Source organism: Pectinophora gossypiella, chromosome 15, assembly GCF_024362695.1.
Source record: "Pectinophora gossypiella chromosome 15, ilPecGoss1.1, whole genome shotgun sequence".
Classification (NCBI taxonomy): Eukaryota; Metazoa; Arthropoda; class Insecta; order Lepidoptera; family Gelechiidae; genus Pectinophora; species Pectinophora gossypiella.
In genome coordinates this window covers 9,326,445-9,341,058 of record NC_065418.1, presented here as the reverse complement: position 1 = coordinate 9,341,058, position 14,614 = coordinate 9,326,445, and the positions used below count along the sequence as shown (strand labels likewise).

General features: G+C 35.5%; 1 protein-coding gene across 2 annotated transcripts in view; it reads right to left on the bottom strand.

Annotated features, from left to right (window-relative positions):
• LOC126373294 (B-cell lymphoma/leukemia 11A) overlaps nucleotides 1–14,614 on the bottom strand; it is a 37,514-nt gene that overhangs the window by 16,114 nt on the left and 6,786 nt on the right. For both annotated transcript variants that reach the window (XM_050019387.1, XM_050019388.1), the window contains exon 2: nucleotides 32–208. In XM_050019387.1, the coding sequence (XP_049875344.1) occupies nucleotides 32–208 (177 nt within the window). The remainder of the gene's footprint in view (nucleotides 1–31; nucleotides 209–14,614) is intronic.

Genomic DNA, 14,614 nt, shown 5'->3' with positions numbered 1-14,614 from the left:
GTAAAGCAGAGTCTAGTTTCGTTCCACTTACCAGCACTATAGCAGTGGTAGGACGTAAGGTCCTTATCGCAGGAGGAGATCTTGTGCTGGATGAACCGGACGATGTCGGCAAGGGCGAACGCTCGTCGACAGGCGCCGCAAGTGAGGGTGTCGGAGGGAACCCCAGGAGTAGGGGATCCCCCGCCCTCTGCCGCGCTGTCCGCATCCGCTGTGAAGAGAAGAAGAAATTCAAGTAAATATAATTGGTATCCTATGTTCTCATAGGGTAAAATTATGAAAAGAAAAACTGACTAAACAGTTGATTTGTATCAATAATCAGTCTCTTGTAGTCTTACAAAAATAAGTATTTCTGGTATTACGTTGTGGAATTTGGTCACCAGGTGTCAATAATTAAGTGTGGAGGAGTGATGTGTATGCGGGTATCCTTGCCGTAAATATTGTTTTAGTAATAAACTAGCTTCATTACTAACCGGACGTTTCATTGTGCTCTCAAAGCGAAATGGCATTTTTATATTTACATATTTTACAGCCTTAACCTTCACGCTAAAGAATTTTAAACGGTCAATATTTGCTCTTAACAGACTTCTCATTTTTCTACTTCTGTAACCAATTACTTCAGCTCCGTCAAAAACAATTTAATTTCATTCTCACAGGAACAAGTACTCGATATTTGGTCAGGTGTAGTGGAACGTGGAGCATTTAAAAGACTTAAAACTCAAGGCCGATAATTGTACAAAATTGTTTGGCAACATTCGGTCGAGCCGACATATGGGGAATGAATGACACTTTCTTTCACCCCAAGTGTTCAATTACGTTTAATTAGGGTTATTCCCGTCACGGTGCTGAGGTGTCAGTTGTGGGATTGACCACTTATCTCGAAAGGACAAGACATAATGACCGTCTTACCGCCTTTTTGAAAGGATTATTTTGAATAAATTGTTTGGGACGGACAAATAATAGGACAGTCCTTTTTGTTAATCGATGTTTTTAAAACAGATGTCTTTTGATTTTTTGTTCACAAATTGAACGCTTGTGAAAGTAGGGTTAGTATTAAGAAATGGTTACTTTTTTGTGACGTTTTTGATTATTGTTGATACGACTTAATTATGATTATAATAGCTTTCATCGCCTCTAAAATATTTAAAACAATCACCAAATTTCCATAGGTATTACTTACGGCTAGTTTCTGACACATAAAATTTTTATGACTATCACATATGGAATATGTATGTGTCCATGTATTGTATATTTAAATGACCGAATAAATAATCCTACATGGCAACGCCCAAGAATTATAAAGGCGCTTTCACATTCAAGTCGCGCACAATTGGTCGGCACATCAAAGTCGTTCGCGAGCTAATTTCGTATAAGTACTATGCAGACGCCCTTACATTCCGTTCACTTATTATTTCGCCGAATTCTTTATAAAAAGTAGGACGTACTTATAAGGGTTGAATGTAACCTGAGTATAAAATTAATACAGCGAATATGATTCGGCCGTGTTTACCTAGCTAAGTTTGTTCAGAGGGTTTATTATGTAAATGTGTCGTGTCATTCACTAGATTTTTACAGATATGTTCAGTTAAATGTGGCTCGTGGCTAATGGTTCTGTTTGTACGGTTATTCCGAAAAAACACTTCCTTTTCCGTCAAAATAAAATAAGACAAAAGTAAATTAATTGCTTTAAACAATAATAGTACCTATTTTAGTAGTCAATTCACAAGCCTATATTCACTTTAAAACTAACAATAATTGTAGTTAATAGAAGTTATTATATCGAATCAAAAGTGAAAACTACATCTACGCGAACTTCAACAAAAGATACCAAATCTAAACCCCTGGTGTAACCCCATCGGTTCCCATTTACTTCAAAACACAGATTTTAACGCACAGTGGCTGGAATCGGAGCAAAATCGGACAAATAGACGATAACTCCTCCCACCGGCGGCGACTGGACAGTGGTCAGCCCACACATGCGCCGTGGACAAAAAAATTACACCCACAACCCAAATATTTGGTCTCAGTGTCTAGTGATTTATTGGTTGTATTTGGAGTACTTGTCAATAGAAGGGATGTTTTAACTTATGGTAGTTCACTGTAGTTTAAATATATCAATGTCTGTGAATAGGTAAATAGTTTTTATATCTCTAATTATATTACTATTGGATGTTGATTTTTCATTTAAAATTCTTCTAATTATATTTTTCACATTGGTAGTGAATGTACACACATTATGTGTAATATAAGGTAATACATATATAAAGTGGAAATATAATATATTATTGTTGCAATTTCATCTTTATAAAAAAGTGTTGTCTAGGATAGTCGGACGCCTCAGGTGAGGATATGGGGAGTGCCACCCTCCGAAAGGACGGAGGACCGAAAAGTTTAAATTAGCTCGTTACACACGCGTCATGCCAGTTATATTCCCAGTTTTTGTTTTTTCTAGCAAAGGTCACCGCCGGGATAGGCAAAGTTATGTGTAGCAAAGTTTTGAATTAGGAATGTAACTAATTATTAGTTTCCTTTTGCTGAATAGGAGACACGTGTACCACAGTGCTTCTATAGACATTTAAAGTACAAAGTTGTGTCGAAAATTTAATACAAAGAGATATAGCAATATATCATCTGAATCATATTTGATATTCGTTCATAATCCAGAAAGATTGATTAGAATTTATCCATAACATGATGTGTTGGACAAAAACGTCTAACTTTGACATTTTGACCACCGTGACCGATGTTAATTGGCAGGGGATCACAGACACCCTATTGTGGACAATTCCATACAATCCTAACGTTTTTCACTACGAATAAAAATAATATCTAATATTGCGGGGGTGCGCATCAACCATGTTATTATTGTTCAAGCAACTTATAATTTCGCAACATCGGTTTATTTTGCCTCTCAAAATCGAGAATAGTACTTTAATTCAGTCTGTTAACTTGGATTACTTCAAGTTTTATCTAGATGTTCGAGGTCTAGAGACCTGTCAGCAAAATTCCAAAGTCCTTTTTCTTTTTTACCTTTGATTCAGAGGCTGAATGGCAATCTGACATCGGCCTCTTTGACAACTATGGTTGTCTTTATTCTGTGGTTCAAGATGTCGGAAATGGACATTCAGTTCAAAAGACCTTTAGAAGACTTGTGTCGGCAAATTGCGATTTAGACTGTAAAGGCATTTTATTTTTTATTTGTATGAAAGATTTAAGATGTGGTCAAAGCTTATTTTTGGCGTGTTTCGCCAAATTGATTTCCGTTGGATGTGAACGCCTAAAAAAGTGATATAATTGATTTTTTTCATTTGCATTTTCAATTCTGACATTGAACTTTTATTACGAATATCATGGACCGTTTACATAGCTTTATATAAGTGAAAAGTAGCGCATACGAAAAAAAATGGTGAGTACACATTTCAAAACGGCCATGAACACGCCCAGTGCTCGGGTATTCAGAAGGCGGGCTATGTCAACAGTGTGCTAATGACGTCACACTTCTCTCAATATGGCCACTCTGCAACCCTTGCCTTTACTACTTTTTACCTATAAGTAATTATACTTGGCTAAGCGAGGGAGATGCAAATAATTCTATATTTATATCTCATATAAATTATCGGTGGCGATAAAATACAGTTTTTTCAGTGTCAAATAATGAAGAAAAATAATATAAAATTATATAATATTATACGTTAAATATTTCTCTCGTCACGTATGTTAGCTGGTAGAAATAATAAAGCACTTCATTAAAAAATATTTGAATTTTAATATTCATAATAATTACTTATTCTTTATGATTACTATTGGTGAAAATGAAGAGTAATTTTCCACCGTACCGAAACGTTACGTATTTAACACCAATGTCTACCAAACTACGAGCTTATCTACGAAATAGGATTACCTCTTAAGGGGCCCACAACCAATAGCTAATCAAATTATCCTCCGTAATGCCGAGAGACAAAAACGCCTGATTATCTCTTGTTTTTTTTTCTTACCCAAGGGAGCCGAAGGATCACTGCCCAATGCCATTTTTTTTCCTAAATCAACATCTTTTTTCGACTCATAATTTAAATGGCCAGTTATAACAAGGTGATCCTAAAGAGTTTGATAATGGAACGTACTAATTTAAACAAATGCTCGATTACAATCTATACGTATTATTTGATTGTACAAAATGGAAATTTAATCAAAAATGTTTTCGAAATTTAAAAAGAATAGGAATATTTTGGAGGCGGAATAGGCTGCATTCTATTTTTTTCTAAGTAAAAGTTCGCATAATAAAGGTATAAGCGTTAAATGTTATTCTATTGGGAACGAGAAAAAAAAACAGTGGCTACGGAGGTGGCAGATCAAATTAGGGCTGGGTCAGTAATCGTGTTACTGATACCCAATACTGGAATATTCGAAATAACTGGAGGAAAACAGAGCCCTCCTGTGTATTGGCCTCTTCGTTAGAGGGATTTGAATTTTTTTCGCTCTTTCTACTTTTTTTCCTCGCTTTAGGTGTGTAACGTGATGCCGCGTCGGGGGACTTTGGTGGACAGCTCGTAATAGAAAAATGTTGGGTATAAAATAAAAATTGACGATGAAAATTTATACTATCGATTTTTATGCTGGTTTCATTTACAAATTACGGAGGGCTCGCCCTTCAGCCGTTGGTTTAATGTACATCAATTTGTTGATTAAATAAAAAGTAAATTTTTCATGATTCTTTCCAAAGCACGTGAAAATCATTCCTTCAGTTAGTTGGGTAACTTATACCGAATCTAGAAATCCTAAGCAAAAATATAAGCTCGTAAAATATGAACGCGGTAGCATTGACGCTAATCCCCGAATGCGTCTTAGGGCTACCTATAAAATCTACAAGTCGGATACAGTAATGGCTACTACCGCATAAGGGAATGTGTCTCTCTTTCGCAAGATATTTGTCACTGCACGAGTGTCAATAAAAATGCCACACCGGACTGTCTGCCACTACACTACGTTGGGATAGTGACGTGACAACGATTTATTATAGACCCTCGCTGTCGATAGATTAGTGAAGGTTATGGTGCGATGAAGACGATATTAAACTTCAGATTTAATAAGCATTAATTGGGAATTCTAAGCATTTCTTTCTGCGTCCCTAACTAAAAACACCTTTTAAATTTTGAATTATTATAATGGCCTTATTACTTAAATAATTCAATATTGGGATAAATTGGGTATTGTACAATGTTATGTATTTGTAGATGCAATAAGATTCATGGTTACGATTGAATGATATTTGGTTTTTATATTTTTAATATCTTAATAAAATAAATTTGAAAGCAAACCTTTATATCGAATGAAACATTTAAAACTACTAACCAGTTTTGAAATCACTCAAACTATCGATACAATACAATCGATATCGAGACGCGAGCACCTCACTACAACAATATCCGTTAAAGCGGACACTTAACCCCTAATCCTCCGCGCTTGGTTTTATCTCGTCGGGCATTTATGGCAAAAATCTTAATTCCCGCCTGTCGTTAAATGCCCGCCAGTAATTATTGCCAGCCTGTCTATTACATCGAGTGGCTGATACACGGATAGGTATACTTAGATGTTTAGGTAAGCACTGAGAACTGAGATTGTAACTATGACGTGTTATTCGGAGATAATTTGGGGAAAGATCCTCTAAATTAACCATGGAGCAATTGGAAAGTTTCTGATTCATAATTCTAGATAATCAAAAGTGAACATTTTAACTACCTACTTAAAATGTTCGGATTACGATTTTTTAAGCACACTAATAATATAGTGACAATACATTTTTGTATAAAAATAATTGTAAATGTTCCATATTGCCATCAGGTTTTCTTTTACGTAAGTTTTTATCTAAGAGGAATCCAATTGGTATGAAAACTGAAACTCAAAATCTCATATGACACAAACTCAAGCTCTTCCAACTATCTTAGAACAAAGCCTTAAATCACGCAGTTCCACTCATTAATTTTTATTGTCTCCGACAACTAAATAAAGGGGGATTGTAGGAGGGGGGGGTGGAGCAAGCTGTAGTTTTTCCGAAGCCATAACAGTGGTCGTAAACCGGACGGTTCCGGATCGTTCTGAATCGTTCCGGCCGATTCCAGTGCCAGCGACCGCGCTAGCCAACCGCCGGAAAATATTGTAACACTGAAAAATTGGGCCCACAACTCATGACCATTGTATGCTTTAAACTTCGCTTTTATTTTTTGATAAGAACATTCGTATGACTATTCTTACGTTGTAGTGTTTCTTCAAAAGTTTTATGTGTAGTGATTGTATGTTTTGTAAATTGGTAATTACCTTTACGCACACGGGTTTGGTAACATCCTGAAAAATCACCTAAAATTAAAACTTATTATTATATATTATTATTATAGCGACTAAACAAAAAAGTTAAAAATATATATCTCTGAATTTTTGGACCCGAAATATACCAGATATACCTAGAAATTATTCCAAAGTGAACCTACGGTTTTGAACAAAAGATTGTTGACCTAAAGCCCACATAAAACTGCCTAAACTTCAAGAGGAAGTCCTTATGTTCCGTCTTTATTTTGGGGAAATAAAACCAACGCAAATGGAGGCTACAAATCTGCGTGGCCTCTCCGCCTATTACTCTACGGTCATTATTTTGACATAGTGCCTCCGCGGCGGAATTTGCGGTCAATGCAGCGGGATGCAGTTTTATATGCATACATTTTAGTAGAACCAAGGTTTGTTCAGATACGAAATAATAATCTGCTATATTTTTTTAAATAATATTTTTGTTACCTTTTTTTTATTTTATACCTCTATAAGTTAAAAACCTAAAAGGAACATGATTTCTTCCGAGGGTACGTTAAGCTATCGGTCCCGGTTATTTGCCGTAAAACCGCCTCCAATAACCCGCAGTGGAGCAGCGTGGTGGAGTATGCTCCGTACCCCCTTCGGTTGATATAGGGGAGACGTATGACCAGCAGTTTATAAGCTGTTTATATTATATAATATATATACGAGTAAAGTTTAAGTAACGAAAAATTTTAGGTTTTAAAAACAAAAACTTTCAAACTATTGGATTGAAGTAGTTAAAGTATAAAAAAATGGGAAACCCTCCTCCAATTTGATGATACTTCCACTGAAATTCGATGAATCCTTACTTTTTACTGCAAAATATTGTCACCAAAACGTAACCATAAGTATATTTCTTAATTATTGCCCGTAAATACGTTCAGTTTCTGCGATATTCGTGTGAAATAAAAATACATACAAAGTTTTATTATAGCCGGGACATAAAAATATGACTCTACATTGCATTGTTACATACCTATAGCATTGAACTTTCTTGGCATGCGTTCTGGCATAACATATTTCCGATCGATATTATCTAGTTTTGTTCTGATGTTATTTATTAATATAACATTACAGAAACTACCTGATGTAAGTTACTTTGATATTATTTAATCAGAAAATAAGAACATTATTACGGACTATTTTATAGAATCTATTTTGTATCATAATGATTCATCGTTATTTAGCTAAATGATGACTAGTTTTCCTAGAAAAATCTACACAAAGATATTCTTTTCTAACTCCCAATTATGGTCTACTAAACCGAATGCCAATACATTTCGTATCTTTACGTTATCAGTTAACGGCCATTGTTCCCAATCTATAGAGAAACATAAATATGTACTCTCCGTCCACTTACGTACTCATTTATATGTTAATGTTCCAACATCCGATTCGTCGAGATTCATACACAGATATCTCTGGTTGATATCATTTTCACTGCCTTATTACTTTCCAATTTGTCTTGAGCATTGGTTATTGCCTCATTTATTGCGACCCCTACATCTAATAACTTCGCTTTGTGGACTTTTGTATATATCAAAAATATTCGTCGAACGCGAAAAATAATGGAGCAGCTTATATTTGTGATTCAGAATAAAAAGCTGAGTACTAATTATTAAAAGTGAAACCTTATGAAATAACTTAAGACGTTTAACAGTACCTTTTCGTCTTAAGTCGATGCCAGAGTCGAAAAATCTTGACTTACTCCTCGTAGACAGGTCCATTTTTTCAATAAATATCCACGATGAATTCACAAATGAGTAGATGAAAATAAAACTTAGTATTAGAAACTAAAACTAATGAAGTCTCTTTAACTTAAACTAAAACACTACACAAAATTAGAAGATTACAAAGTTCCAAGTCCGAGTAGACCACTGGGCACTGAAAGTCGAGCTCCTTGAAGTAATAAAGCATGTGATCATCTTCGCAGATGAACACAGACTGACTGGCTACCTCTATAAAGTTCAGCCCCGAATATTAATGAAAAAAGAACCCCCAGAGTCCCAGGTAAAAAAAATCCCGTATCAAAACCGCCGTCTCCTAGTGACCCCGATCGCTCTCCCATCCCTTTGTTGGGCTCCTTTTATTTATAATAGCACATTTTTTTCACACACACTACCCCTAATAACGTGTGAGCAAAAATATGTGTAATCGTCTACCCATACCCGGGCTCCAGCGAAAGCTCTATACAGAAAAAACACAACTGTCCCCCATTTGAATAGCAAAAAGTGCATGTCACTGCGAAAATGGCATTAGTGGATGAATATGATTTTGCACAGATCTGAATGGATGGATGACTTATAATTGTGCCACGTTATATTTAGCATGAATTATTGGTTTGACATGGTTTTTGTTTGCAATACTTAAAATATCCGAATCACTGGACCACTACTAAAAAAACATACTTAAGTAACATAAAGTGAGGTTTTGTAGTATTTATAAAAGAAAAGTTTAACGTATATTATAGTCAAAGCCGGCTTTACGTTTAGTCTAAGTAGAGTACCGAGAGAAGTTATCAGTATACTATATTTATTACAGTTACTAGTAAATTATGGAATTGCCTCTGAGATTTATTGGGTAACTTGGAATAATAAAATTATGACAATCAAATTTGGCGACCAAAATGTGCGCGGAGTGACCCCAGCGCGCGAAATGTTTGTTATTTCTAGGTAAACAAACATAGAAGATTGACGTTGAGTGTACATCTGGTAGACTGGAGCAAATAATGGGGGATACGATAAACAATATAATTTGATTTTTCTACGGTCGGCTACGACAAATTGCGCATGATGTTGCGCGCGTAAATACACGTAGTGTTAGTCGATAACTCAATATTGAATCAGTCGTGACGTGAAGTCAGTTTTTTCCAGAGTTCTTGCAGCCGAGACACAGTAGCTGAAGAAAATCTTCATTGTCGTCTCATTAAATGTCAATTTCTTCAGACCTGTTTCTTGTTCTAAGTCATTTGCCGATGTGTCAATTTTCTATTGTAGATTTTTTAAGTTAATCAGTTGGAAAAATCGTTTTCATTTAAAATTAACGAGCAGTCAAATAGTACATGAGTCTCTCAGTTTTAAGACGTAGTTATAAAATTATTCAATCGCAGTTATAGGATAGGACCATTTCTATCAAATCGCGCATTCCGTTCTATGAACTGTATGAAATGTGAACCCCAAATTCGATCAGACCAAAAAAATCGGATAGCAACGGAAGAACAAAACAGGATACTGTTACCCACAATGTCCGAGATTCGGTACCTGTGTCGTGTGAAAATAGGACAGGTGGCTGCGGTCTTCCGTCCGACCCGGTAATTATAGAATATGCCCTAGAGATGGGATTTGCAAAGTAACTGCTACTTTCTGGAGACGTTTCTTACTATAGGGCTAATTTAAGAGTTCGCATTTGCCAGCGTAAGAATTATAATAAATGGCAGCCAGCATGGAGAATCACATCTTATAACGGTGACGATAAAGAAACGTCAAATACGACCTATTAAATGAACCATGCTAGTGTATTCTTAGTGGATGCATTAGTTGTTGGTGTTAATGATATAGGCAAAATAGCAACGGCTGATGTTATAAGGCTATACAGGTTGTGAGAAGCTGCAGTAGTTTTAGGCGGATGAGACGTTCGTTATGTAAAAATTGACGATTCAAAGTGTAACTATGTTACCTACTGAATAAAGATATTTTTGAATTTGAATTTGAATTTGAATAAGACAAAGTTTGTGTTTTTTAAGACTCGCCCCGGTGACGATTGACGATATTCACAAGTTTTGTAACGTAATTATGTTGAACAGCTTTTTAGTGAAAATTATAATACAATAAAGCTACCTGTGACTGAAAGTATTCCAAAGAATTCCCATCTCTACCAGTGTCGACGGACAATGGCGGGCGCGTGATGCGCGGGAGTGGATCGCGGCGATTCGCGGTTTCTTCTGTTGTGTGAACATTCTGTGTATTATGGCTTTGTGTGTTACTGTTTTGATTGCCGCACTCAAAGCCCTGACCACACGATCAAGGTATTCTAGCATTGTGGAGGCAAATATTCTCATTTCGTTATTTAATGAAAGAAACAACTGTATATATCGTGCTTTTTATCGTCTGGAAGTACACAAATATAAATAAGTATTTGAATTGTAAAAAAATATCTGTAAGTACTGTCTATGAATATCTGCTGCTTTTACACTTGTTGAACCCTAGATCATTCTCTACATAGATGCTGACTTCTAATATTCTAGTCACAGCTAATCTATCAAAACCGGAAGGACCATAACAGAATCAATTTATTAAATTTGCGCACAAAAAAAAAAGGTTTCTCACAGTCATGTGCAGTGATTCTGGTCAAGGAATGCATTATGGGCTTCATTGTTGATGCATTGACAGACTCTTCTAAAGGGTTGGATGACACCTTGGAACAAAAAAAGTGAAATGACAGCGTGGGACACTATAGAATCTTAGAAGAGGATAGTTGCCAAAGTGGAGCAGTTTTTTTTTGGACGGTCATTTAGTTCCTTTTGTTTTTCGTCTTAAACTTGCAGACATTTAAAATTCTGTTTACGCTTCTCACTATACACAGGAGACATGCCTTATTTAACTAAAGAAGTAGTCTCATCTTTCACAAACGAATACCTATACATTCAGGTAGTTTTCAAGTCTAATTTTCATTAAGTAATTAATTTGGCACACGATCATCATCTCAGGCTTTTACATTTTTATCAGATTATTTAAAGGTCCATGCCCACACATTGCGGATACGAACTGTAATTAGCTCAAAAATTATCGAAACGAGTTACGAGTTTTGTTCTATGACGTTTGATTTGTCGCTTATATTCAACTAGGTACACTGATTGCGTGTAAACATATCATTTAAATATAGAACTATGTTTGTTTTACTTCACACCATAGGGTTATTAACATTGAATTGCTTTATTCAACAGGTAACAGGAAGAATTTTACCATGTGAAAATTTATAAAGGCGTCTCTACAATAGACAGAAAAAGCTATAAAATTATACCCTACCGTAAATGCAGCTATTAGAAAACCGATTAAACTGTATTAGAAGCTATTACATGTAAACCCTAGGTTTTATGCTGTGTGAGAGACCACAGATTTCTTTGAGCATAAAAACATGTCGGACTTATTGATCTTATTCCCATTGCTTCTTACACCATGCTAGAGCACCACTGCATGTTGAACCCTGACATTTGCAGTACGAAGTTGATTATTTTGACTGAGAAGTAAGCAACTAAGCAAGGAAATCAGCTTAAGAGTTACCAATGCTCTAAAACTAATTAACTCTTTGCAATAACATGTTCATCAGCATTTCCTTATTCATGTTCTTATGAGAATGTCTAGTCTAAGTATAGAGTTTATCATTGTTTCTTTGAGGAGCAATTTGATAGGTATCAAGATAGAATTAATTTATTTTTTATTCATTATTATATTGTTACAAAACTGATGGTTAATGTTAATATGAAATTAGGGTAATAGTAATTTTATGTCACATGTAATATAGAGCAAGTTAGTAGGTATTAGGGATGTGCGGGTTCAAGCTATAATGGTGGTGGCTAGGTAAGGCACGTTGATGAAACCAATTATCTGTGGCGAGAATTAAGTCGCGCGGTTCACGGAGAGCTATGAACGGTTAGAAGTGTCTGTTTAGTAATTTCATTTTTATTCTTTTCTTTGTTCAAGTCTGTTAACACAAATGACGGATCAATTACATCGGTAACATTCAACTTTTGTTTTTTTTGACGTTTGGCTACTTTTATTGATGACGTCATAGGTAATTTATTAGTGTAACTATAACTTTTAATTAATTTTGCGTATTTTTTGCCGGTTTTATATTTAGGTATTTTCCTAACCAAATGAATCAAATAGGTAAATGTTTTTGATGCTGCCAATTAATATAAACTCATGCCCATAACTACTATCAAGGTAGGTAGAGTTAGAAACATCAGAAAAAAAATCAAGCCACTCTTGATATTTACATATTTATTTTTCTACAATAAAGTGAAATTTTCTTTACAGTTTACAATATTCATTTAAATCATTCTATTCTGTATGTTCCTTGGCGTTGACGTTTGAACCGTCGCTTGCGCAGACAATAGCTCGCACGCGGGTCACTTGTTGGTTATCTGCCGATCGGAAGAAAGCCGATCTGCGGCCGCCTTCAAATTTATCGTGTTGTTCGCCTCTGCGTTTACAGTTAGTTGCTGTATCTGTGGCTTTCGCGTATGAGCGTATTATTGTGACGTGTCTGGGAAATTTTGTTCAGTCCTGTCTGACTTAATTTGGTTTTTACGGTTTATGTTTTGAGAGGAGCGATGTTTATATAATGATTATTAGCTCCATTTATATTACTTATGTTTTTTGTCTAAGACATTATTTAAAAATCAATTTAGTGTTAGTTCTTTAGCCTTAATGTGAACTTGAGTTTACTCAAATTAGCATAATTCTATAGTTTTACTAAGTCCAAATTATTAACTATAAAAATAGCTTTCAAGTCTTCCTAATCAAATAAACAGATACTTGATATCAAGTGTTTATTACACTGACCTCGCCACCACTTTCATTCATAATAAGACTATCTTACACCCTAATTGAAACCTTCATATTACGACTAGTTAAAGTTGAAATTCCCCTAGCATACGAGTACTTGAGGTCATAGTGCAATTGTTAGGACTCCAACTGACCGTGAAGATGAAAGAGATAAGTCTGAAGTTAATGATTAAAATACTAATTAGATTTGAATTTGCATACAGGTGATGTGAAAGGTCACGTAATAAAAACAAAAAAGTAATCATATGCAAAGGAAATTTTAAAAAATGTATTAATCTTCAGCAGCCTACTGAACGAAAGCACTGCTTTTTCGCAATTAGTATTCGGTAGGTTTAATTCCTAAGTCTTGTTAGTGGTAACTGAGCCAAAAATTTTAGTTTCATGAATTTTTATAGTACGTGTCAATAATTAAAAACCCTGGATATTATCATACTCTAGCATAGATATTGTTCAGTCTAGACTACTAACTTCATGAACTTTCAACCTAAACCTTTCCTCGTATAAAAGTATGCAAAACCGGGACGCTACTTGCTTATTTCTGGGTACTGACACCCGAAATTAAATTATTCATGCCTGATAGCTGACAACATTTTCAATAGTAATCAATCAGCTGTAATCATTGGATGGCGTTCCAAATCACACAGTTTCCCAAATTAAAAAGGGCTGGGGGAAAGCAATATTGCGATTTGACATTTGTTTGCATTGCGTACTTATTCTTATATGCACAAATGTCAAATTACAATATTGCTTTCTTAGATGAATTGCTTCGATGTGGCTATTTTAACCGCGTTTGGTACTGTTACCACACGGCTTATCATTATCCGTCGTACGACTTAGTATCTACTACAAATTGGCTTCTAAACAGTTTCGGGTCTCTTGTAGAACTGTAGAATATATATTGTAGATTGTGTACGTGAAAAGGAAACTAGTTCGCAAAAACCTGTTTACCTCATTTGGCTCATTTCACATGGTCGCAATTAAGCAGTCATCATTCAAACGGATGTGAGTGCATAATCTCGAGTCAGGTCATCGCAGTAACAAGGCGAGCGGTCACGAACTGCCCGGCATGGGAAAGCTCCCAGCATACAATGCCGATAGGACCATGTTCTGAGACCATACTGTGTTGACACCTTTTCTAGTGGTACTTTGTCTGTTGTGTCGTGATTAGGCATGAGACTGCGATCGCCGTTCAATGTGTCCTGGAAATTAAATATTTCTAGGTGTTTTGCGAACTCGCCGCTGCACTGAGTTTACTTGGTGGGTATCTTATGGCGACTACAGATTTGTAACATTTGAATTTGATAAAATTTACAAACCATCGAACACAGTTTATATTAGATTTCAATATTTTAGAACCAAAGTCATTTTTAATGTTCATAGATCACATTGTGCGTTGTTGTCGCAACGTCCGGCATCCAAGTTTTTTTTATGGCTGATTCCTGGTAGTGGTTGCTGGAAGAAATTGCTTCAGAGCAATGAGGCCGCCCATTTGTACTGTTGCTAAAGGTTTTATAATTATTTTGTTTGTGTGCAATGAAATATATTTGATTTGATTGTGCTGACGCCTTTACTAAAGTTGTTTGATATGCCGTGACCAAGTAAGTTAGTACGAGTGGATTTATTTTCTTGACCATCTAAGTTCCGTTTCTTCAAAATATCTGTTATCGAAGCTAATTCTATTTAGCAAGCCCAAAGGGCGAACTATTATAAAT